Here is a 20,570-nt window from a genome sequence, read left to right as displayed (position 1 = left end):
TTGGCCAGGATGATTATCCTACCAAAAACTGGGATGGTAAGCTCCAGGATGCCACTCAGAGGGTGAACCAGTGGAAGGGTTGGTCTTTGACCCTCAGGGAAAGGGTACACCTGATCAAATCGTACCTGCTTCCCTTGTTTATCTATATGGGCAGCTTATGTAGCTTGCCAGAGGCTTACTATACTAGGATTATAAAAATATATCTTTCATTTCACCGCACAGTCAATGGCGTACGTGCAAAAAATTTCCAAAGTACAAAATAGTGTATCTTTGGTCACTTTTTATATCATGAAAAAATGAATAAAAAACGATCAAAAAGTCTGATCAATACAAAAATGTTACCGCTAAAAACCTCATACCGCCCCATACACAGAAAAATAAAAAAAAGTTATAGGGGTCAGAAGATGACAATTTTACATGTATACATTTTCCTGCATGTAGTTATGATTTTTTCCAGAAGTACGACAAAATCAAACCTACATCAGTAGGGTATCATTTTAATTGTATGGACCTACAGAATAAAGAGGAGGTGTTATTTTTACCGAAATATGCACTGTGTAGAAACGGAAGCCCCCAAAAGTTATAAAATGTGTTGTTTTTTTTTTCAATTTTGCCTCACAATTATTTTTTGTTTCCGTTTAGCCGTAGATTTTTGGGTAAAATGACTGATGTCATTACAAAGTAGAATTGGTGGCACTAAAAATAAGTCATCATATGGATTTTTTGGTGCAAAATTGAAAGAGTTATGATTTTTTAAAGGTAAAGAGGAAAAAACGAAAATGCAAAAACGGAAAACCCCCGGGTCCTTAAGGGGTTAAACATGAAAAAGATCCCCCAGAAGTTTTGGGACTTGGCCTGGTGCTGATTTCAGTGAAAGCTATATGTAAGGGACAACCTGAAGTACAGGTGCGGGGACACGCTGGAAAGCATGGACCACTTCCTGCTTCATTGTCCCTTTAATATAGGGGTCTACAACTGGGTGGGCACTTCCATCGGCTGGAGTCAACTTGCCGGCCTTACCTATCCGGAGTGGGCTTATCGGGCAGTCAGGAACCTGGGTGGCCAAGAATGGGGCACTTTATTCTTAGTTAGCTTAGTGGTTAGGTACTACACGTGGAATGCACAGTGTTTAGTGTCAACCCAACAGGAAAGTCCTCTCCGAGGTAGAGGTCTGTAGGAATTTCACCGGTGACCTCGGGAAGATCAGGTCTTTGGAGTATGGCAGTCTTGGTACCAGTAGGGCTTCTCTCCTGTGGAGAGGTTTTTCTTTTGATGTGCCCTAGATGAAGAAAAAAAATTCCTTTTCCAAGTTGGATTGTTTTAGTTAAGGCAGTTAGCCATATTTTTGTTTTGTTATGGGGAAAAAAGGAGGTTATGGGAGGTTGTTTCCTATATTTTTAGTTTTGACCACAGCGAGGAAAGTTTTTTTAATGTTCATAAGGTGTGTGTGTGTGTGTGTGTGTGTGTTGGACTGTAGGAAATCATTTTTACTTTATTTTTTTATTTACTTTTTTGTTAGATTATCTGGGCTGGCCGGTTAGGAAGGTTTAAGTTGCTATTTTGAGATGGATAGTTTGTTTTAATGTTCAGTTTTGTTAATTTTGTTACAGTCAATTGAACTTGTTTTTTTGTTTTGTAATGTTTTGTATTTTTTTATAATAAAAGAGTTTATAATAAAAGAGTGTGTGAGAGGAGCTATGATTGGCTAAGGCTGTACACACACCCCTCAGCACTCCAGACTGCATTTCCTGATTTTAGATTTCTGCCAGGTCAGCAGGAGTCCAAAGTCTGTGCAAGAGATGGGGGAAATGGGCTCTGGATACAGATTTTTTATTTACCATAAGGAGTGCAATAGCAATTTTTTTTAATGAGAGTGCCCATTTAAATACTGTTAGACAGGCTGTGCACTCATTACTTTACATTGTAGCAGAGTGTTATTTCTTCAGTGTTGTCACATGAAAAGATATAATAAAATAGTTTAAAAAAAATGTGAGATACTGCAGATCTGCAGATTCTGCACTGCCACAGACGTATGGGATATCAGTACATAGTTTTGGAGAGAATATGTATGTTTATTAGGGGGTGTGAGTAAGGGATTGACCAGGAAGAGGAACCAGTTCACCTCAGGGTTAGGCAATGCCCAAGTGCACCAAGACCCTCATGACATCCTAGGATTTGTAATGATATTATCTCGGAAACTTCAGCACCCAGGAATATTAGGTAGCACCCATTTGATCAGCGTCACCCACACTAACAGACATTACTAGTACCAGTAGGTTAGCATGGGTGATGCTGCAGTCAAATTCCCTTTAATCTTGGAACACAGACATCAGATTAGTCCAAAAGACCCCACCTTCACACACTTCTCTCCATGACCCCTTATCTCAAATATACTGCTCCCTATCCCTTCCTATATGCTGCTTCCTATTCCTCCCTATTTACTGCTCCTTACAAATCCCTATATGATCTCAAATATACTGCTCCTTATCATTCCCTATATAAAGCTCCTCATGGCCATGCCACTACCAAATATTGGTCTCTAAACCTTCCCCCCACTGCACATGCTTTTTCTGTTACCTCCTCCACTTAAAGGGGTTTTCCAGGATTTTTTTTATTTGACTATGTTACAGGTGTTGTAAAGTTCAGTGTAATTCATGTTATAGTGTCTGTACCTGTGTGTGACAGTTTTCTCACAATCCTTATGTGATTTTCATATGAGGAAGGCCAGCACCTGGCCGAAACAAGTCCCATCCTGCCTTGTACCTGTGATCCATGTAGCTTCATGTGAATAAAGACGGCTATTAGATTTGCAACGAGCTGGAGTCCTCCTGTTTTTTGCTATATAAATGGTCCATGCAAAAAAATATGGAGAAAAAAACTGTTCCAGGTTAAACCCCCTCAAAGGACAAGGGGGAGTCTCCGCCTGGGAAAGAAAAGGTTTAGTCGCAAGGGGCAACACGCCTTCTTTACCATAAGAACTGTAAACTTATGGAATGGTCTACCTCAGGAACTGGTCACAGAAGAAACAATTGATAGCTTTAAAACAGGGTTAGATACATTCCTGGAACAAAATAACATTAATGCTTATGCAGAAATGTAAAATCCCATCCCTTCCCCTTTATCCCACCACACCCCTTCCCTTGAATTCCCTGGTTGAACTTGATGGACGTATGTCTTTTTTCAACCATACTATGTAACTATGTAAATTATTCAGTTCAAAGACCACTTTTTAGCAAATTTTCTGCTAGAATCTCTTTGAAAAGACCCCATATTGGACCTTGAATCAATCTGGATTATCTAGAGGCAGATGGGAGGAGGACTTGAAAGGGACATCAATGATGAGATGCTGCCAGCATTGTGCCACATCATCAGAGCTAAGAGAGCAGGAGCATTTCCTGCACCAGAAAATATCATTAGGTAGAAGGCAGGAAGAGGGAGGCTGTAAAATGGGGAGATTGCAGCTAATATCATGCTTCAAAGATGACAGGAACCAGCAACAAGGAATACAAGGAGGATTCATGCAGGAGGATAGGAATCAGAGGAGGGTCCATGCTGGGGGACAGAAATGAGATGGAGTGCCATAATGGGGACTGGAAATGAGACCAGGAGCCATGCTGGGACCAGGAATGTGATAGAAATTCATGTTGGGTACATCGAGAAAGATGTAAAGCCATGCATGGGACCAGGAATAAGATGGAGGACCATACTGGTACCAGGGATAAGTGAACATCCATGCTGGCATTAAGAATGAGATAGGAGCCATCCATGAGGCCAGAAATAAAATAGGAGCCATGTTGGGGACTAGGAGTGAGATGGGGAGCAATGCTGGGGACTTAAAAATACAATAAGGAGCTGAGAATTTAGAATGAGATAGGAGCCATGCTGGGGACTAGGATTGAAATGGGGAGCTATGCTGGATACAAAACTGAGATGGTAAACCAAGCTGAGAACTAGGACTAAAATGAGGAGCCATGCTAGGGACCAGGAACGAAATAAGGAGCTGTGTTGGGGATATGGAAGAAGATGGGAAGCCATGCTTGAAGGGGGTCCTGCTGGTGGGGGGGGGGGGATAAGATGGGAAAGCCATTCTGGGGACAAGGAATGAGATAGTGGGTCATGCTAGGGATTATAAATTACAGGGGAGCCATGCTGTGGGCTAGGAATGAGATAAAAAGTTTTGCTGTGGACTAGGAATGAGTTGGGGAGCTATGCTAGGGACCAGGGATATAATAAGCAGTCATGCTGTGGACTAGAATTGATATGGGAAACAATGCTGGGGCCAGGAAAAAGATTGGAAGCCATGTTGTAGAAAAGAAATTGCTGTGGGCCAGGAATAACACAATGAGTTAGGCTGGGGACAGGGAACTAAACCGGTAGCCTTGCTGGGAACTATAAATCAGATGGTAAGTAGGGCTGGGGACAAGAAATGAGAGGACAAACCATCCTGAGGACAAAAATTTGAAGTTTCACTGTAATATGTTAATGGGGGTACTCTGGTTCTCACAATGGCTTAGTTATGTATCCTGTACAACATTATCTTTTTGTACAGTATACAAGCATATTTATGAGTAACGTGCAATTGGCATCAGCCTTGTGTTTTTTTTATTGCCTTCCTCTGAATATACACTGTCAGGTTTTAGGTTAAACTTAAGGCACTCTTGTCTTTTTTCAACCTAACAAACTATGTAACTATATGAGGGGGACATATTTTAAAACTTAAAACTAGGCAGTTTAAGATTGCACCAGATTTTTAACAGTGCCTGGCACATCTTACACTGTATGCTCAGTTTAAACTACCTCTGAGGTGGTGTAGATGAGGAATGTTTTCTTTGAGTTGAGGAATGTTGCCGGTGTAAACCCTACCATCTTGTTAAGCTTTCCATAAAACCATGCCCCTTTTTATATATATATATATATATATATATATATATATATATATATATATATATCGTCGCACATGGTGCTAACAAGGCAACAAATCTGTGCTGCATCATTCTTTCAACAAATCTGGTGTAGTTGACACACACACGCAAAAAAAGTTAGAATTCAGTTTTAAATATGCCCCAATATGTTTTTAAAGGTGTACTCCGCACCTAGCATCTTATCCCCTATACAAAGATAGGGGATAAGATGTAAGATCGCGGGGGTCCTACTGCTGGAATCTCGGCTGTGGCACCCCGCTTTCATTACTGCACAGAGCAAACTCGCTCTGTGCGTAATGAAGGGCAATACAGGGGCCTGAGCATCGCGATGTCACGGCCCCGCCCCTCGTGATGTCACAGCTCACCCCCTCAATACAAGTCTATGGGAGGGGGCGTGGCGGCCATCATGCCCCCCTCCCATAGACTTGCATTAAGGGGGCTGGCCGTGACATCAATAGGGGGTGGAGCCGTGACGTCACGATGCTCCAGCCCCTGTATCACCGGTCATTACGCACAGAGCGAGTTTGCTCTGTGCAGCAATGAAAGCGGGGTGCCGCAGCCGAGTTCCCAGCAGCGGGACCCCGCGATCTGACATCTTATCCCCTATCCTTTGGATAGGGGATAAGATGCTAGGGGCGAAGTGCCCCATTTAATACATGGTTTTTAAAACCGAAATACACAGTTTTATGTCACTTATGGAAAACTGTGTGGACAAAATCTGTATCTCAAAACCACTACTACACTACTAGGCTATGTACATTTACCCTTGGAAATATTTGGTAAATGTGTGTATAAATAGTTACTTACATTTTTTAAAATGGTAGAAGTAATGTTTTAGAATACATGCAGGCACAGTAGAAGGTAAGGATAATGCACTCACCACCACTTGTCAGTAGAAAATCCCAGCTTTATTCAACATGAACGTAGATACACATCCAATCGGACAGACACACAGGGAGCAGCGGTGGACAGGTGGGCTGGGGGGCGTACACAGGGGTGGCAACAAGTTTCGCACACAAAGGCGCTTCCTCTGGCCCGTACTGACGTTACATGTCAAGGTGTGGTTTATATGGAGTGCAAAATGTTGTGGGAAAATATTAAAACCATAATAACAACACCATATTAAAAGCACTGCAGCATTAGTAGAGAAAGGCACCAAACTTTTTTGTTGTTTAACCGCAAAGGACCGAGCGCATTCACTCTGATAATCCAGCGTGCTTCTTTTTCCATGAGTAAACGGTGCCTGTCTCCACCTCTAGATGGCACTTCAACTTTCTCAATGCCGGTAAATTTTATACAAGACACTTCGTTATTATGAAAATCATGGACATGGGCTATTAAGCATGTTGCTCCAACTTCTGTATATGTAGAGCGAAAATGCTCTTTTACTCTCTCTAGGAGTTTTCTTTTCATTTTGCCAATGTAGTAATACCCGCATGGGCAAACAGGCAATATACCACGAAAGAGGTTTGACAAGTGATTAGCTCCTTTACCGTCACTAAACAGTCTTCCAATCTGAACCAGTTCTTAGCCAGATTCTGGCCACAAATTGAGCAATTGTGGCACTTAAAATTTCCTTTTGGGACACTGTCCATTAACCAATTTTTATTGTTCTGTTTACTTTTATTTTGTTTATTAAAAGTTTTAAGAAGACAGTTTAATGTTTTATTGCGTTTCTTTACTATAGGATTTAATGCTGTTATTGATTTCAAATCCAAATCTTCCTGCAAAATAAACCAGTTCTTTTTAATAACATTCCTAATGGTTTGATTCATGGGGGAATTCTTGAATGAAAAAGTAAACCTTAAGTCAATATTGTCTTTTTTTCTTGGTTTATGTTTTAACAATTCTTGTCTACTTTTTAACTGTACTTTTCAAAGGCTTTGGATACTATCCTATTAGGATACCCCCGTGCCAGGGACCCGCCGGTAATGGCGAACATCCGCGATTGCGCGGATGTCCGCCATTAATCCCTCAGATGCCGTGATCAATACAGATCACGTCATCTGCAGCATTGCGGACACTCAAATGGATGATCGGATCGCCCGCAGCGCTGCCACGGCAATCCGATCATCCAGCATGGCAGCCGGAGGTCCCCTCACCTGCCTCCGCTGCCTTCCACGGATCTTCTGCTCTGGTCTGCGATCGAGCAGACCTGAGCAGAAGATGACCGATAATACTAATCAGTACTATGTGCTATGCAATCGAATGATTGCTATAAATATTCCCCTATGAGGACTATTAAAGTGTAAAAATAAAAGTAAAAAAAGAAAAAAAATGTGAAAAAAACCTCCCCCAATAAAAACTTTAATTGCCCCATTTTCCCAATTCACCCCCAAAAAGTGAAAAAAAAAAAATATTTTATATACATATTTGGCGTCGCCGCATGCGATATCCCAACTATTAAAAAAAATGTTAATGATACTGTACGGTGAACGGTGTGAACGTAAAAAAACAAAAAAGTCCAAAATAGCTGCTTTTTTTAATAACATTTTACTCCCCAAAAAATTAATAATGAATGTATTAAAAGTTTTATATAAGCAAATATGGTATCAATAAAAAGTACAGATTACGGCACAAGAAATTAGCCCTCATACCGCCGCTTATACGGAAAAATGAAAAAGTTATAGGTCTTCAAAATAGGCAGATTTTAAACATATTAATTTGGTTAAACAGTTTGGGATTTTTTTTAAGCGCAACAGTAATAGAAAAGTATGTTATCATGGGTATAATTTTAATCGTATTGACCCAAAGAATAAAGAACCGTAAATTTTTACCGTAAATTGTACGGCCTGAAAATGAAACCTTTCAAAATTAGCAAAATTGCAGATTTCTTTTTAATTTCCCCACACAAATAGTATTTTTTTGGTTGCGCCATACATTTTATGCTAAAGTGTGTGATGGTATTACAACGGATAACTGGACAAGCCCTCATACTAGTCTGTGGATGAAAATATAAAAGAGTTATGATTTTTTGAAGGCGAGGAGGAAAAAACTAAAACGTAAGAATAAAATTGTCCTTGCCAAATGGGCTGAGTCCTTAAGGGGTTAATATGGGGGGACATTAAAAAGTCTAAATAACTTGAAATAACCTCAGTCACTGAGCTAAGCCCTGCCACAATCAGGCGTCCAGGGGGTCGGCTCAGTAACTCGTGGATTTTTGGGAGAATGTACCAGTATGGAAATTAAGGTTGAGATGGAATCAATCTTTCTGCTTTTTTTTCCGAAAGTACCCCTTTATCTACATGCCTGCGCAGAAGAGCACGTCATTTTTCTTTAATCTTATTAGTTGGATAATAAGAAAGGCTTTCATAAACAATGTTGTTATTTAGTTGTGTTTCTGCTTCATAATCATGGTCTTCCTAATACCAAATTACCATGGCTCCCCCCTAATCAGCTTTAGATACAAGTATGTCAGGGTTGGACATTAGACTTTTAAGGGCAGTAAATTCATCTTTATTTAAATTGGCAACTGGGGAAGGATACACTAGCACTTTAATATCCCTAAGAACATTCTAGCTGAAGATGTCAAGGGGGCTACCGGGGACGACTGAAGGATTAAATGAAGATTTATTACCACCTAAAAAAGGAGTAGAAAAAGTATCCTCAGCAGAGCTATGAGGAATCCCCCATTCCTCATAGCTCTGCTGAGGATACTTCCCCCCCCCCCCCCCCCCACCCACGACAACTCAGTAAGGATGCGGGTACAATCCACTTCATGTTGTGTGAACTCTTTCACTATTGTAAATCCTAAGGGGCCAATTTTACATGGAGTATCTCCCTCATAATTTTTTACTTACATATGTTTATTAGTACGGGAAAAAAACTTTTTAAGATTCAATCTACGGATGGCTTTAAAAAGTCCATTTCAAAGTCCTCGTATTTGAAAGGTTCAGTTAAGCCATAATTTTGTCCCTTTTCCAATGCAGAGATTCACCACAAGCGATTCTTTCTCTATTGGTTCCAGGTTACACTGTTCTTCTCCATGGGAGGTTCTCTTTTTATTCTCCATGGGGGATTCTTTGCTGGTCTTCTCTCCTCTATTTCTCCTACTCCTTTTGCAGCCTCCGCGTCTTTTCCTCCTAAAAAAACGGGAATAGTATTTGCTGAACTGGCAACTACTTCTTTGACATTATTAGATTCGTCTGATCTACTGGATTTGGATTCAGTGGTTAGAAAGTCTGTGGCGGACTTCTTTTTTTGCGGGTTGTAATTCCTTTGACCTTTGTTCACATATTGTTTTCTGTCATTGTTTTTTTTAGGGTTTTCACCTCCTGAACCAAATTTGGCCCAGGTAAACATCATTTTAGTTTCAAATTCTTTTTTGTCCCTCATATATTTGTCTCGCTTGATTTCCTTCAATGAGGTTTGTAGTTGCAGAATTGTTTTATCTAGGCTTTGTATGGAACTATTCAATTGTGCCTCTGTGAATCTAGTACGCAATTCAATTGTAGCTTTGCACAATTCAGTTGTTATACGCTCATACTCCTTTTGATTTTGTATAAGAATTAACTGTTGCAAGTTTAATGAATGTGTGATATGGGTATGATCCCAGGCGGCTAGGAACTCAGGATTACCGGCAAACTGTGATGGATATTTGTAAACACGGAGCCCTCTTGGTGTCCGTTTGCACTCAGCATACGCTGTGAGGGACTGAATTGTCCAAAATAGCCAAGTTTCTTTGTCTGCAAGCGATTGTACTTTATATTGCAAAGTTCTCGTACTTAACACCTGCAGTTCATCCTGGGCCTCACATGCAGTGAAAAATGCCCCCGCCTGTGCTCTACCTGTGCTGATAGCTGTATCCATGGGCATGTTAGGAGATTCCAGATCCCTACCACTGGTATTATCCATACTGCATGCCTCAGACATGTTAGGTGAATTTAGAACATAATCCTTCAAACAGAGAAATGAAAAAAGTCTGGCTGCCATATTTGGAGTCGGGAAGGAATTTTTACCTCTAGTATGAGTTTTTTTTTTGCCTTCCTCTGGATCAACTCAGTAGGGACTCATTAGGGTTATAGGTTGAACTTGATGGACTCTGGTCTTTTTTCAACCTTATGAACTATGTTATATAGGACATATGAGCTCCTTCAGGAAAAAACAGCATTCAGCACGTGTGTCAGTCCCAATGCAATCTGAATGGTGGAGGTGCTCTTATCCCAGAACTCAGAAGATTCAATAAATGCAGTCAAAGTAGAAGGTAAGGATAATGCACTCACCACCACTTGTCAATAGAAAAAACAGGTTTTATTCAACATGAACATAGATACACATCCAAGCGGACAGACACACAGGGAGCAGCGGTGGACAGGTGGGGACGGGGGCGTACACAGGGGCGGCAACAAGTTTCGCACACAAAGGCGCTTTCTCTGGCTCGTACTGACGTTGCACGTCAAGGTGTGGTTTATATGGAGCAACCTGCAGGCATTACTATAGAAATATGTTTTAGAATATAATATTTATTTCTTGATTTTACCAGAGGTGACCGTATGTGTTGGAATAAAGAAGTATTTGATTTAAGTATCAAGTGTTTTAATTGTGATGTTATCTCATAACTTTGGATCTAGAACAGTTAAGATAAAATTAATGTGTGTAACTGGCAAAAGTGCTACTACCTTAACAAAAGAGGTGGGTCTCCCTGTGAAGCTTTTGAAATTGTTGGTGAGGTGAAGCTGGGGAAGAAGTTTTTAGAAAAGTGAAGATATGCTGCACAATACTTTTCATGGCTGTACCAATTGCTGGTTCGGTAATAGAACCAACTCCCTTTACATCAGTGATGTCCAAACTGTGACCCTCCAGATGTTGCAAAACTACAATTTCCAGCATGCCCAGAAAGCATGCTGGGATTCTTAGTTTTGCAACATCTGGAGGGCCACAGTTTGGACATCACTGCTTTACATAATACAGTTAATTGAGGTGATTTGTAAAATTTTCCTTGGACTAAGTCCAGTGGTAAGGTCCATGTATTACCATATTCTGTCTGGCGAGTCCCTTGAAATAAAAGATTGAGAACTGTACTATAGATAGCAGAATGTATACAAAATATTGGTGTTTATCTGCAATACGTTTCCAAAAGCCATCATTTTAATCCAGTAAATGAGTTTCTTCACCCAAAAAACTGAGTAAATATCAATTAACCTCTTAAGGACACATTCCGAGTCCTTAAGGATGCAGGGCGTATCCATACGCCCGTGGGAATTCCGGTCCCCACCGCTAGCCGGTTGGGGACCGGAGCCGGATGCCTGCTGAAATCATTCAGCAGGCATCCCGGCATATCGCCCAGGGGGGTCATTATGCCCCCCCATGTCGGCGATGGCCGCAGATCGCTGGACAATTCAGTCCAGCGACTTGTGGCGATTCCGGGTCAATCGGGTCTCCAGTGACCCGGTGACCCGGATTTACTGGCTGAACGGGGCCGTCTCTGATGGCCCCGAACAGCCAGAGCCTGCAGGGGTGAGGTGGCACTGGTGCCACCTCACGATCGCCCTGATTCGTCGGCCGACCAATCTGGGCGCCTGCTGCGGGTGTCACTCCCGCACCCGCTCCGCCCCTCTTCCGGAGGACGTGAGCGGGTGCGGGAAGACGACCCCGGGTGCTGGGGACCCCGATCCCCGGCGTCCATGTTGGGATCGGGGCCCCAGGAGCGGCGGCGGTGGGACTGACCTGAGACGGAGCAGCAGCAGGAGGTGAGTGACAGCCTCCTACTGTTGCTTAGCAACAGCTCCCAGCATGCAAAAAGGGCATGCTGGGAGCTGTAGTTATGCAACAGCAGGAGGCAGACCACCACAACTCCCAGCATTCCCTTATGGGAATGCTGGGACTTATGGTTTTGCAACAGTTGGAGGCACATTTTTTCTATGGAAAAGTGTACCTTCAGCTGTTGTATAACTACAACTCCCAGCTTGCACAAACAGCTAAAGTGCATGCTGGGAGTTGTAGTGGTGCATCTGCTGGTTGCATAACTACAACTCCCAGCATGCCCATTGTCGGTGACTGCTGAGAGTTGTAGTTTTGCAACAGCTGAAGGCACACTGGTTGTGTCGTCCCCCCCCCCCCCAATGTGAATGTACAGGGTACACTCACATGGGCGGAGGTTTACACTAAGTATCGGGCTGCAAGTTTGAGCTGCGGCAAATTTTCTGCAACAGCTCAAACTGCCAGCGAGAAACTACTGTGAACCCCCGCCCGTGTGACGGTACCCTAAAAACACTACACTACACTAACAAAAAATAAAATAAAAAGTAAAAAACACTACATATACACATACCCCTACACAGCCCCCCTCCCCAATAAAAATGAAAGCGTCTGGTACGCCACTGTTTCCAAAACGGAGCCTCCAGCTGTTGCAAAACAACAACTCCCAGTATTGTCGGACAGCCGTTGACTGTCCAGGCATGCTGGGAGTTTTGCAACAGCTGGAGGCACCCTGTTTGGGAATCACTGGCATAGAATTCCCCTATGTCCACCCCTATGCAATCCCTAATTTAGGCCTCAAATGCGCATGGCGCTCTCACTTTGGAGCCCTGTCGTATTTCAAGGCAACAGTTAAGGGTCACATATGGGGTATCGCCGTACTCGGGAGAAATTGTGTTACAAATTTTGGGGGGTATTTTCTGCTTTACCCTTTTTAAAAATGTAAAATTTTGGGGAAAAGAAGCATTTTAGGTAAAAAAAATAATTTTTTTTTACATATGCAATAGTCGTGAAACGCCTGTGGGGTATTAAGGTTCACTTAACCCCTTGTTACATTCAACGAGGGCTCTAGTTTCCAAAATGGTATGCAATGTGTTTTTTTTCTGCTGTCCTGGCACCATAGGGGCTTCCTAAATGCAGCATGCCCCCAGAGCAAAATATGCTTTCAAAAAGCCAAATGTGACTCCTTCACTTCTGAGACCTGTAGTGCGCCAGCAGAGCACTTTTCACCCCCATATGGGGTGTTTTCTGAATCGGGAGAAATTGGGCTTCAAATTTTGGGGGGTATTTTCTGCTTTAACCCTTTGCAAAAATGTAAATTTTTTGGGAAACCAAGCATTTTAGGTAAATTTTTTTTTTTTTTTACATATGCAAAAGTCGTGAAACACCTGTAGGGTATTAAGGTTCACTTTACCCCTTGTTATGTTCCCCGAGGGGTCTAGTTTCCAAAATGGTATGCCAAGTGTTTTTTTTTTGCTGTCCTGGCACCATAGGGGCTTCCTAAATGCGGCATGCCCCCAGAGCAAAATTTCCTTCAAAAAAGCCAAATGTGACTCCTTCTCTTCTGAGACCTGTAGTGCGCCAGCAGAGCACTTTTCACGACCATATGGGGTGTTTTCTGAATCGGGAGAAATTGGGCTTCCAATTTCGGGGGGTAGTTTCTGCTATTATCCTTTTTAAAAATATAAAACTTTTGGGAAACCAAGCATTTTAGGTAAACATTTTTTTTTTTTTTTACATATGCAAAAGTCGTGAATCACCTGTGGGGTAGTAAGGTTCACTTTACCCCTTGTTATGTTCCCCGAGGGGTCTAGTTTCCAAAATGGTATGCCATGTGGGGTTTTTTTGCTGTTCTGGTACCATAGGGGCTTCCTAAAAGTGACATGCCCCCCAAAAACCATTTGACGCTCCTTCCCTTCTGAGCCCTCTACTGCGCCCGCCGAACAATTAACATAGACATATGAGGTATGTGCTTACTCGAGAAAAATTGGGTTTCAAATACAAGTAAAAATTTTCTCCTTTTTACCCCTTGCAAAAATAAAAAAATTGGGTCTACAAGAACATGTGAGTGTAAAAAATTTAGATTGTGAATTTTCTCCTTCACTTTGCTGCTATTCCTGTGAAACCCCTAAAGGGTTAAAACGCTTACTGAATGTCATTTTGAATACTTTGGGGGGGGGGTGCAGTTTTTATAATGGGGTAATTCATGGGCTATTTCTAATATGAAGACCCTTCAAATCCACTTCAAACCTGAACTGGTCCCTGAAAAAAAAGCGAGTTTCAAAATTTTGTGAAAAATTGGAAAATTGCTGCGGAACTTTGAAGCCCTCTGATGTCTCCCAAAAGTAAAAACTCATCAATTTTATGATGCAAACATAAAGTAGACATATTGTATATGTGAATAAAAAAAAATTATTTTGAATATCCATTTTGCTTACAAGCAGAGAGCTTCAAAGTTAGAAAAACGCAAAATTTTCAAATTTTTCATCAAATTTTGGGATTTTTCACCAAGAAAGGATGCAAGTTACCACAAAATGTTACCACTATGTTAAAGTAGAATATGTCACGAAAAAACTATCTCGGAATCAGAATGATCACTAAAAGCATTCCAGAGTTATTAATGTTTAAAGTGACAGTGGTCAGATTTGCAAAAAATGGCCGAGTCCTTAAGGTGAAAAAGGACTCAGTCCTTAAGGGGTTAAATATGCCACAAATGTCTTATCCAGGATCTTTTTCAGATGTCTATAGTGATTAAGTTGTGGTGATCAGTGAAGCCCTATGGCCTTTTAGATTTTCTGTGAAACAGCACTATTTCCAATTCCGAGCTATGCCAGAACTGCAACACAATCCATAAATGTATTTGAACAGAAGGATATAGTAACAAATCAGCACAATATAAACATAGAAATCCAAATGTAAGTGCGTATACAGAAACATAATACATAACAATAATCAAAAAGTGTGTGTGTGTGTGTGGGGGGGGGCACGGTACAACATAAGCAGATATAACAGGCATCGGGTAGTAACACACCTCACTATAATGATCAGGTGCTTCCAGAGTACACATATGCAGAAAGATAGCTTCTAAAGACAAATAATAATACATATCCGGGGCATGGGGAGAGGATCTCCAAGGTTGCCACACTTTATTAAAAAGATCAACCAAATCAGCTTTGAGCGCATTCACTTTTTCGGAAATGAGAATCTTATGCATTATATTTTTAACCAAGACTTTTTTTTTTATCTGGGGTTCAGAATGTAGAAAGTATCCCTATTCTTTACCCTTTACAATGAGGTAGTGCCAAAGGTCACCAGGAGAACATGAAGGATGTGACTGGAAAAAAACACAAGAGCACCTTCAGAAGAAAGACAGTGGTCAGGAGAGTCAGAAGTAGAACGTAAAGATCAGTCAAAATGCACAAGAAAAAGAGCCAGGAAAACATCAATACCCTCATTTGCAGGCCAGATATGACAGGCAGATTCTCCTTTATAAAGTTTGCCAGGCCTGACATTACCAACAGGTACTGGTTGCCACAGGAACTCGAAACCAGCAGCTGGGATGAGGTGAGGGGGATGGAGGGTCTCAGTTATATCCAGAGGAGAGCAGCCTTTTGCCTTCTAAAAGGATACAGCTGTTGCCTGAAGCCCCAGCCAATCACCAGAACTCACTGCTGGAACTAAAAGGGTCAAGTAAGAAGATGATCTATACAGAATATAAATCATATCATAATATGAATAAAAATAATTACCTAAGTATAAAGCTAGCGTGAAAACATTCTAATTGGCTTGATCCTATAAGAGCGAGATAAAGACCATATCAGTATGAACATAGATTGTAATCACAGGTGAATACGGTGAATACTCTGCATAACTAAAACCTATTGATTTATTGCTATCACTGCTCAAACATTTGTCATTGATAGTACATTTGCATCTTGATAACCACTATGGAACTATTATACTGTAATGTTTTATTCAAACAAAGTTGTGCCTTAAAAGCAGCAAGGTGAATTCATAAACGATTATTAGCTGCCAAAAAAAATGCTATTATCTAAATCCCTCCTATAAGCTGGACACCTGAGTGGAATTTCTACACCAGCCAGATAAGGATTTTGATTGGTAGAATTGTGAACAACAAATAGACTATGGGGCTGTCAAATTAATATAAGAGGGTAGATTCAGATGATACTTCAATCTTCCTAAGAGAGACAAGAAACATGAAGTGGGTGGTGTTCGCTTTTTTCTGCCTCCAACTGGCAGAGGGGCTGGTGAGGTGAGTGCCAGCCATTTATTGTATATTATACCAGTGATATGAACATCTAGACAGATTTGTTGGTTTTAAAGAAGTACTGTTACTTTGAAAAACATTTGCCCTATTACATAGACACATCAAAATATTTTGTCAGCTAGGGTCTGGGTGGTCAGACAGTGTCTGATCACTAGATAGAGCTGGGAGCATGCAGCTTCTAGATAGTGCTGGACACAACCAAGGAGTAACACCATGAAAGAGTTTAATTACCCAGAATGCATTCTGGGTAAAGTCTTTCAAGATCTTACTCCTTGGTTGTGTCCAGCATCATTTTGATCCACCTTCCTGAAACAAGTTCCTTTTATATCGTTGGTGGAAAGGTGGCAGGACATTTATCTCTCTACACTGTTTCCATGGTTGTGTAATGGGTACACAACCATTTGGGGTAAGCGCAATCTTTATCGTTTGCTCCCCCATTATTATTTACCTTGAACATACTATGCTATGGAGCGCCATGTCTTTATGTTTTAGAGCTTCTAGATAGAGCTGGGAGAAGCACGGAGTATCCATTTCAAAACTGTTATAGCTAGCAATAGAGGGGAAGTAAGCAAAGTACCTAAGCCCTGGTGCCTAAGTGGGCCCGGTATTCTAAATAGCAGATGGGGTCCGGGAATTTCTAGTTGTATCTCTGCAAGACCCTTCAGTAACCCTGCCGAGGGTCAATGTTCTTCAAAAGCCATATTGCAAATCCCTCATTTGTAAACTATTATCTAAATCCTATATACAGTCCTATATAACAGGAAATGTAGTTGTAGAACTAAAGTTAGAAAATTTAGTTGTAGAAAGGATAGCTGGCATAGTCTGAAAGACTTAATATACTTATACTATATTTAAAAAAAACAATGTTATCTTGATTAAAAGTTGATGACTGCATCTGTTCAGTGGTGGACGCATAGGACATATTCTTTATCGACATGCTAAAAGGTTCTCTTTTTTTTTTTTTTTTTTGGTCAGCACATTTTTCCTATAGAAATTGCTATTCCCACTTCATGGTAGCAATTCTTCAAATGAAAATGCATTGGCAGAAATGCTGGAAAGAAATGATTGATTCTATTGTGCATAAACACTTATCCCGTATCCAAAGGAAAAGGGATAATTTCTAGATCATGGGGGTCCCACCACTGGGACCCCCCACAATCTCTTGCAGGGACCCAGCTCCCTCCAGGAATGGAGCAGGGTCCCAAGTATGAGTTAAGAAGTAGAGAAATAAGAAAGTTTTTCTTCATTCCTCTTGTTCAAATTGTAATTTTTTTTTTGTACAGTATCTGATTTTGACTATACGTATAACCTCTGTATTGTAAAGTACTGTGTAAAATTTTGGCATTATATAAAGATTATTATCATTAACATTTCAGGCTGTTCCCATTGTTTTTAAAGAATGGAGACACATTTGAGTACCTGAAGGCAACCCTTTAAGCATATAGAGAATGCATGCAGGTCCATGCGTTCCGTTGTGGCAATCAGCACGGTTTCCTCATTCTGCACATATGAACATACTCTAAGGCAACAGTGCTGACCACTGTTGCTTAATAATAACCCTTATATAACTCCTTCAGTCAAACATTATCAGTATTTTTCTACCCCCCCCCCCCCTTGCCACCTCTAATAGAAAGTAATTAAAGGGGTATTCCAGGATTTTTTTTTTATTTCACTATGCTACAGGGGCTGTAAAGTGAGTGTAGTTAGTGTCTCTACCTGTCTGTGACGATTTTCTCACAATTCTGGGATTTTCACCCCAATATTTATGTTTAGCAGCATACAAAATGACTGTTGTCTCAGATTTTTCCCAGCTTGCAATGTGGCCGAGACCTGACTCACTAGTCCACTAGTCAGCTGATGACAGGGAACCTGTCTGCTTCAATGGGTGGAGCGATCGCAGTTCATTTATGTTTCAATGGGTGGGATGGTTGATGTGTGGGAGGGAGGAAATGGAATTATGGGATTTGTAGCCAAAAGATGAAAACTCAAACAGGAAATACCAGTTCACAGAAAGCTAGCCACAGTGTTAAGGTAATCTCACAACATAGCCATTTAGCCCCAAGACAAGCGCAGATCCTTCCTAAGCATGCCCATTACTGTCTGCCAGGTACGTACTAAAATCACCTTATGGTGGATAACCCCTTTAAGCTACTGTTTAGAGTAAATTAAGAAAGCACTGACTTCAAGCGGTAGCTCTGGTAACTACATAATCCATAGTGTCTTGGCTTAGCACATAGAGAGGTGCAGATAGATCACATCTATTAGAATCTTTACTAATATAGATTATACAAATTGTTCTAAATATAGCCTTAAAGGAAGCAGCCCATATGATATTTAGGGACAATAACAACTGAGTCCACACAACTCAGAACCTAACTATGCTCAGGGAAAGTCTGCAGCAATGTAAACCTCCTCAGGTCTGCCAGTTTACAAAAGTGTCAGCTTTTTCCTCTAAGTGCACTATGAACAGTATCGGTAGGAACCAGGAAGCTTAAAGGGGTACTCCGGTGGAAACCGATAAAAAAAATAAATAAATAAATAGTGCCAGAAAGTTAAACAGATTTGTAAGTTTAAAAATCTTAACCCTTCCAGTACTTATCAGCTGCTGTATTCTCCACAGGAAGTTGAGTAGTTCTTTCCAGTCTGACCACAGTGCTCTCTGCTGACACCTCTGTCCATGTCAGGAACTGTCCAGAGCAGGATATGTTTGCTATGGGGATTTGAACCCGCTCTGGATAGTTCCTGACATGTACAGGTGTCAGCAGAGAGCACTGTGGTCAGACAGAAAATAAATTCAAAAAGAAGAAAAACGTCATTAGGAGCATACAGCAGCTGATAAGTACCAGAAAGATTAAGATTTTTAAATAGAAGTAATTTACAAATCTGTTTAACTTTCTGGCACCAGTTGATTTAAAAAAAAATTTCTACCTGAGTACCCCTTTAACTTCTGTGTTCAGCTTTCTATTCTAGCCTTGCCAATCTGGAGTCAAGAAAGGGTGAGTAACCACTGGACTCCTGATATGCAGCATTGTAAACCCTTAAAATGAACCATTTCACTGCTTTAGACCAGCTGTTTAATCTACATTAACCCCACCACTGCTTTAGGCCATTTAGCTATTTTGTGTTGGTTTCTGATAATGATAACATTTCAAACTGATGTATCAGACATCATGACTGCAGGTGACATTTTACAAGGGAAAGTATACTTTTCACCGAAGTTTTCATTTTATAAAAAGATGCCTGAACGCCAAATTAATAATGAAATGAATTAAATTATTTCTTAGCACTGAAATAATAAATTTTTTAAGGAAATGGGAAAGTACGGAGGTGGATTGAAGAGATTAATACTGGAATATGGTGCCAGGATAGTAATTTTATGCATGTTTGTGCCTGGGTGTTTCTATTGTGGGGAAACTATTCAGTATGATAAAGTGATACTAAAATCTTACTCTTTGTTGTAGAGTCCCTCTAAAAAGATACAAATCTGCCCGTGAAAACATGCGAGATAAAGGAGTTCTAGAGGAGTATATGAAGACTCACAAAAGAGACCCTGGACTTAAATACCACTTCAACCAAAACTTTGATTTTGCTGTAGCCTATGAGCCCATGTACATGGATGTGAGTTAAAATAAGTATACATACGACACTTTTATATATGAAGATGCATTGACCCTTCTCTTGTTTTCAGACATATTATTATGGAGAAATCAGCATAGGAACACCACCACAAAACTTCTTGGTTCTATTCGACACAGGATCTTCCAACCTTTGGGTTCCATCAGCATCCTGTCAAAGTGCAGCTTGTGGTGAGAAACATTATATACAAATCTAGTATTTGGTTTTTATGTGGTGTATTTAGATCTAGGCCGTCAATCCTGTAACACCTTAAGGACCCGTGGTTTTTCCGTTTTTGCATTTTCGTTTTTTCCTCCTTACCTTTAAAAAATCATAACTCTTTACATTTTGCATCTAAAAATCCATATGATGGCTTATTTTTTGAGACACCAATTCTAAATTGTAATGACATCAGTCATTTTACCCAAAAATCTATGGTGAAACTGAAAAAAAAATAAATGCGAGACAAAATTGAAAAAAAAAACACCATTTTGTAATTTCGGGGGCTTCCGTTTCTACGCAGTACATTTTCCGGTAAAAATGACACATTCTCTTTATTCTGTAGGTCCATATGATTAAAATGAAACCCTACTTATGTAGGTTTGATTTTGTCGTACTTCTGGAAAAAATCGTAACTACATGCAGGAAAATGTATACGTTTAAAATTGTCATCTTCTGACCCCTGTAACTTTTTTATTTTTCTGCGTATGGGGTGGTATGAGGGCTCGTTTTTTGCACCGTGATCTGAAGTTTTTAGCGGTACCATTTTTGTATTGATAGGACTTATTGATGCACTATTTTGGACTTTGGAATGGTTTAATTAACAATATATTTTTATAATTCGGACATTTCCGCATGTGGCGATACCACATATGTTTATTTTTATTTACACAGTTTTTTTTATATGGGAAAAGGGGGGTGATTCAAACTTTTATTAGTGAAGGTGTTAAATGATCTTTATTCACTTTTTTTTCCCACTTTTTTTTTGCAATGTTATAGCTCTCATAGGGACCTATAACACTGCACACACTGATCTTTTACATTGATCA

At 40.5% G+C, this 20,570-nt stretch overlaps 1 protein-coding gene across 2 annotated transcripts in view; it reads left to right on the top strand.

The window, feature by feature from the left end:
* LOC130357918 (gastricsin-like) overlaps positions 1–20,570 on the top strand; it is a 69,547-nt gene that overhangs the window by 18,694 nt on the left and 30,283 nt on the right. Inside the window, exons 1-3 of one of the 2 annotated variants that reach the window (XM_056560670.1) lie at positions 15,836–15,891; positions 19,368–19,524; positions 19,595–19,712. In XM_056560670.1, coding sequence (XP_056416645.1) covers positions 15,836–15,891; positions 19,368–19,524; positions 19,595–19,712 — 331 coding nt within the window. Of the gene's footprint in view, positions 1–15,835; positions 15,892–19,367; positions 19,525–19,594; positions 19,713–20,570 lie in introns of those variants that run through there. The other variant, XM_056560671.1, reaches the window with a different exon arrangement.

The sequence above is a fragment of the Hyla sarda genome, chromosome 2 (genome assembly GCF_029499605.1).
Source record: "Hyla sarda isolate aHylSar1 chromosome 2, aHylSar1.hap1, whole genome shotgun sequence".
Taxonomy (NCBI): Eukaryota; Metazoa; Chordata; class Amphibia; order Anura; family Hylidae; genus Hyla; species Hyla sarda.
The sequence above is the reverse complement of the archived record's forward strand: the minus strand, read 5'-3'. Positions and strand labels throughout refer to the sequence as shown.